Source organism: Triticum aestivum, chromosome 1A, assembly GCF_018294505.1.
Source record: "Triticum aestivum cultivar Chinese Spring chromosome 1A, IWGSC CS RefSeq v2.1, whole genome shotgun sequence".
Lineage (NCBI taxonomy): Eukaryota > Viridiplantae > Streptophyta > Magnoliopsida > Poales > Poaceae > Triticum > Triticum aestivum.
Window position 1 is genome coordinate 56,186,223 of NC_057794.1, and position 4,870 is coordinate 56,191,092.

At 53.9% G+C, this 4,870-nt stretch overlaps 1 protein-coding gene across 2 annotated transcripts; it reads left to right on the forward strand.

The window, feature by feature from the left end:
- The first annotated feature begins 527 nt into the window (after positions 1 to 527).
- Positions 528 to 3,832, forward strand: LOC123189562 (uncharacterized). Of its 2 annotated transcripts, none has more exons than XM_044602017.1 (9): positions 528 to 982; positions 1,248 to 1,319; positions 1,409 to 1,981; positions 2,067 to 2,494; positions 2,597 to 2,696; positions 2,793 to 2,852; positions 2,929 to 3,012; positions 3,103 to 3,222; positions 3,424 to 3,832. In XM_044602017.1, exons 1-9 carry the CDS (start codon positions 887 to 889, stop codon positions 3,724 to 3,726), a joined length of 1,836 nt encoding a protein of 611 aa, XP_044457952.1. In that variant the 5' UTR covers positions 528 to 886; the 3' UTR covers positions 3,727 to 3,832. The 2 variants fall into 2 exon arrangements, with proteins under 2 accessions (XP_044457952.1, XP_044457944.1); XM_044602009.1 differs by having other exon boundaries at positions 533 to 982; positions 1,242 to 1,319.
- The last annotated feature ends 1,038 nt before the right edge of the window (positions 3,833 to 4,870 follow it).

Here is a 4,870-nt window from a genome sequence, read left to right on the forward strand (position 1 = left end):
ATATAACTTTGTAGACATTTCACTATGGACAACATATAGATATATATAGATGCATTTTAGAGTGTAGATTTTACAAAGGCTTATATTTAGGAATGGAGGAAGTATTAAAAACAAGAAAAAAAACGTAAATCAATCAATCAAACGAGAAAGGAAACCAAGAATAAAACAATCCACATGAACCTCCGCGTGGAATCATACGATAGGGAGGTTGAGCGAGATTTCGTTAGGTCATACGAGAACCAGAGAAAATCCGTGTATCATATCCGTGGGCAATCCTGCGAGTGGTGAAAACGGCGAGGCGTCGCCGTCCAACCGACCCGGCCGGGCCACCAACCGATGCACTATAAACCCTTGTTAAACCTTCACTCGCACTCATCCTTTCCAAGGTGCGGCGTTGGTTGCATGTAGGACAGGGGGTAGCTAGGAAACCATTCTTGTTTTTCAGTAGATTACAAGGCAAGACAAGAGTAGACGATCCCCATCCATCGCCACCTGACCAACCGAATCACTCAGCATTCACCAAGTGAAAGCGACCATGGCCGGCACCGCCGCGTTGCGGTTACATGCGTGGCCCCGCGGCCAGCCGACACCAGCAACACCCGTCGCCGGTCGATCGATAGGCCCCTCCCAACCGATCCTCACTTCTTCTTACTCTTCTTCCTCCGCGGGCTTCTCCCTCTACCTCCTCACACGGATGCACCCCTACGGCAACGAAGCTAGCTTGCTACTTGTTGGCCTTGCCCAGCAGCTTCTCATCTTCTCCCCGGCTCGGCGTCTCCCTTTGGCCGTCGACGGCCGCCGCTAGCTGCTGCGACGGCTGTCCGGCCAGGTGTTCTATTCCATCTCGACGGCCCGCCGTCCGACGTCGGTGCGGGTTGATCGATAGATGGAGTACGTGGCCGTGCGGGCTCCGACTCCGATGAGCCGCAGGACTCGCCATGCTTACCAGCTCGCCGCCGACCCGACTGTTCCTCCTCCTCCGGTGAGTGCACACTGCACAGTACTGCTAGAATCAATGCACCCCGTTGCCATGTCAGTCAGGTGGTTTCCTTTCCGTTTTCGATCGAGAATTGGAGCAAGTTCCTCTTTTAATTCGGGCAGTGCGTAAATTTGGTTGGACCAGCCCGCGGCCCATGCGCGGCAAGGCGTAGATTAGCATGGGCCAGCCTGACTTATTGGCAATGGCCCGGTCCAGTCACGTACTTGCTGATGCTTTTGTTGCATGGACGATGATGGTTCAGTTGCAGACGACGACGACGACGACGACAGGCAACGGCGTGCAACAGCACAATCGGAGGCGCATGGATCTTGAGCACGAGGTGCATGCCCACCTAAGAATCGTCTTGTGCAATGCATCGGCATGAATAATTTTCGGTTTGGAGACTGAAAATGTGCGGGAATGGTGCAGGTGGCGGAGCTGAAGCAGCAGCTGAGCAACGAGGAGACGGTGCACCACATCCTGGAGCGCGCCCTGCACCCAACCACCACCGCCGCCTCCCCCTCCTCCGCGCGCTCCGTCCTCCTCAACATCCCGGCCTTCATCCCGGCGAAGGCCAAGCAGCTGCTCGCCGAGCTCGTGCTCGTGGAGGAAGAGATCGCGCGGCTCGAGTCGCAGATCCACACCATGAAGGGCGACCTAATCACCACCGCGCAGCAGCAACGGGCGTCCATGGCGACCACCGCCTATGCCTCCTCCTACTCGCCAAGTGTCTATACCAGCAATGGAAATGGCAACAGCAACGGTACGGCGGCATACGCGGCATTGACTCGTCAGCCGGCTGATCAGGTGGCGCCGGAGATCAAGTCCATGTTCTTCATCAGCCAGGCCATGAACGCCGAGTACCTCCAGCGCCATCTGGCCGCCGACGACAAGCCGGACAGGAGCCCCAGAGACCAGACCAGAGGATCAGGAGCCGGCGCCGTCAGCCCAAAGTTCAACGATGACAGCTTTGGCCCCCCGCCAAGGAATTCCCATGACAAGGTAACCACCAATCTGACATATATCTATGCAACACTGCTCAGTGAAAATCATGCTCTGTTTATGCTCTGTACGTTGCTCCTTCCAGAAGCAATCGAATGGCGCAGACCAAAAACCTCCGCAGGTCACCCAAGAACCGTCACCGCCGCCGACGACGGCGAAGAGGGACGAGCAGAGCAAGGCCCTGCCGAACAAGCTGTCGGAGAGGATCGTGAAATGCCTGGCGGTGATCTTCATCAGGCTGCTCCGGTCGTCGCGGGCGGCGGAGATGGACAAGTCCGGCAACCTCGCCAGGTCCGGGAACCTGCAGGGGAGCTTCAGGATCGACGCGGCGCTGAACGTGGCGGCTGGCGCCGCAAAGGAGAAGGACAGGGGGCAGCAGGACCACTACGGCATCTTCGGGATACAGGACTCCATGGTCAGAGACATCGGCCCCTACAAGAATCTCGTCAGGTTCACCTCCAGCGCCTTCGACCTCCGAGGGTTCTCCGGCTCCCCTCTGCTCACCAAGCTGAGGTGAATAAGTAAATCCATTTGTTCATTTTTGACAGTTTCGATCATCTCTTGCTTTTTGTTAGAAGTACTAATTTCTTTGGTCGTGTTGTCTGGTGCTGCTAGGGAGATGTTGGAGGCCTTGCAGCAGGTGGACTTAAGGTTTCTGACGCACCAGCAGAAGCTAGCATTCTGGCTCAACATATACAACACATGCATCATGCACGTATGTACATTTTGAGAGATCTTCGGATGCATTTCTTTGAGCTAAAGATTTTTGGTATCCGCCGTTTGAGCTTCGTGTTTTGAATGAATGATCCAGGGGATTCTGCAGCATGGTTTGCCCTCGAACTCTGAAAAGCTGCTGGCATTGAAGAACAAGGTACAGTAGTTCGCTTAAAGAATTTATTTTGGTGTAAAGAAAGTTTAACATGTGTGGGTTGTTTCCTCCCTTTCAGGCAACGATCAATCTTTCTGGGCAAAAGTTCAATCCTCTGGTAATAGAGAATTTCATCTTGAGGCAGCCATCCAGTGTGAAAGAAGTGAGCATTTTGGTAGTTTTCTGTTTTTTGCTTTCAGTTGCACCTGCACAACAAGAATGTGTTGTTCTCATCAACAAACAAACACCGCAGGAATTCTGGAAATGCGACGTCGATGTCGAAGAGCAACAAGTGAGGAGTCTCTACGGATTGAACAGTTCAGAGCCCAACATTCTGTTCGGGATGTGCTGTGGCATCAGATCTTCTCCGGCAGTAAGTTCATCCACTCCTAACACAACTAATAAATCAATTATGTTTTTTTAGTAATATAAATGAATTATGAAGGAAAGAGAAATACTTGAAATCTCCATTGAATCTTTTTTTTTTTTTTGCGGGGAAAAATCTCCATTGAATCTAACATGAGCGGAGTGAATCTGGTGCTGCACATGCATATTAATTTTGAGTTCCATGCAGCTCCGGATATACAAGGCGGATCGCGTGATGGCGGAACTGGAGAAGGCGAAGCTGGACTACCTGCAGGCGTCGCTGGTGGTGACCTCGACGAGGAGGCTGATGATCCCAAGCCTGATACACTCCAACATGCATGACTTTGCCAAGGACATGGAGTCCCTGCTCAGGTGGATCTGTGAGCAGCTCCCCACATCTTGGTCGCTCAGAAAATCCATGGTGGACTGCTTGAGGGGGCATCTCAAGGTCGAAGACGTCGTGGAGGTGATCCCATACGACTATGAGTTTCAGTACCTGCTGCCCAAGTGAACAGTTACGCTATTTGTTTTAAGTTAAGTGTACTACTACACAAATGGCGTACAGTACATATTTCCATGTATATTGTTGTCTTAGAGGTACAAATAGTGGTTTGATATGTGCAAATTTTTTGGGTCAAAAGCTTTATTTTTTGGATATCATATTAGTACAGTTTTTCGATAAAGTTTGTTTTTTCTAACTCAAAATATCTAGCGGATAAAAAACATGATGAGCAACACCCGGGTCCTACATAATTAAGATGGACACAACCAAATACCAACTGTGTGACAAAAGAAAGGATAAAAATTGACATATCGGCGGCAATAAAGTCATACAAGACCGACACGGAGAACTTCCCCTTCGCTCACGCTGCCTCTAGGGGGCCGGCTCGGGCGAACCCTAGCCGCCGCCCTCGACCCATCTTCCTCGCCCATCTCCTGCCGCCGCCGGAGGAAGCCGGCGAGCAAAGCTCGTCCGGTGGATGGCGGTGGCGGGCTCGCCTCGCCTCTTTTTTCGGGAAACCTCCGACTAGTGCACACTGGTGACCCTGGGTGCCATGCACGTCAGCAGAGCCAGGAAGCTGGGGCGGCGGCCCCAGGAGCTATCGGCGGTTGTTGCGCTGCCACGGCTACAGGGGTAGCGTGGTGGGCAGCCGTGGCTCCCGGTCGTGACGGATCGGGGCGTCCCCTTCCCAGATCCATTCCGCTAGGGGCGGTGGCGGTTCGGGCCCTCGCCGGCAGCCCTGTGCATGGGGGTTGCGCTCCGGAGTTGCTCTCCCTTCCTCTCCGTCGTGGTGAGGGAGGTCATGGTGTTGTTAGCGTGGTGGTCTGCAAGGATCTGTGCTGTGGTTGCGTGGTGGTTTGCGGGGAGGTCATGGTGTGGTGGTCTGGGTTAGGCCCAGAGTCGTGGCTGGCAGTGTCAAGGTCGGGTCTTCCCGACTATCGGCGCATGCGGTGGTGGGAGCCTGGTGGGCTCTGCCCTGTGGTGGCTCCCGGATCCCAGGGCGGTGGCTCTGGGTTGCGGTACATCTGGTCAGTCAGGCGTTGACGACCGGCCGTGGCCATCATTGGTGAAGGAGAGGCTGGCGGCGCCCGGTGTCGCCTACCTTCGTTGATGATGGGCGTGGCTTTCCTTCCTGCAGTGGTGCACCCAGCCG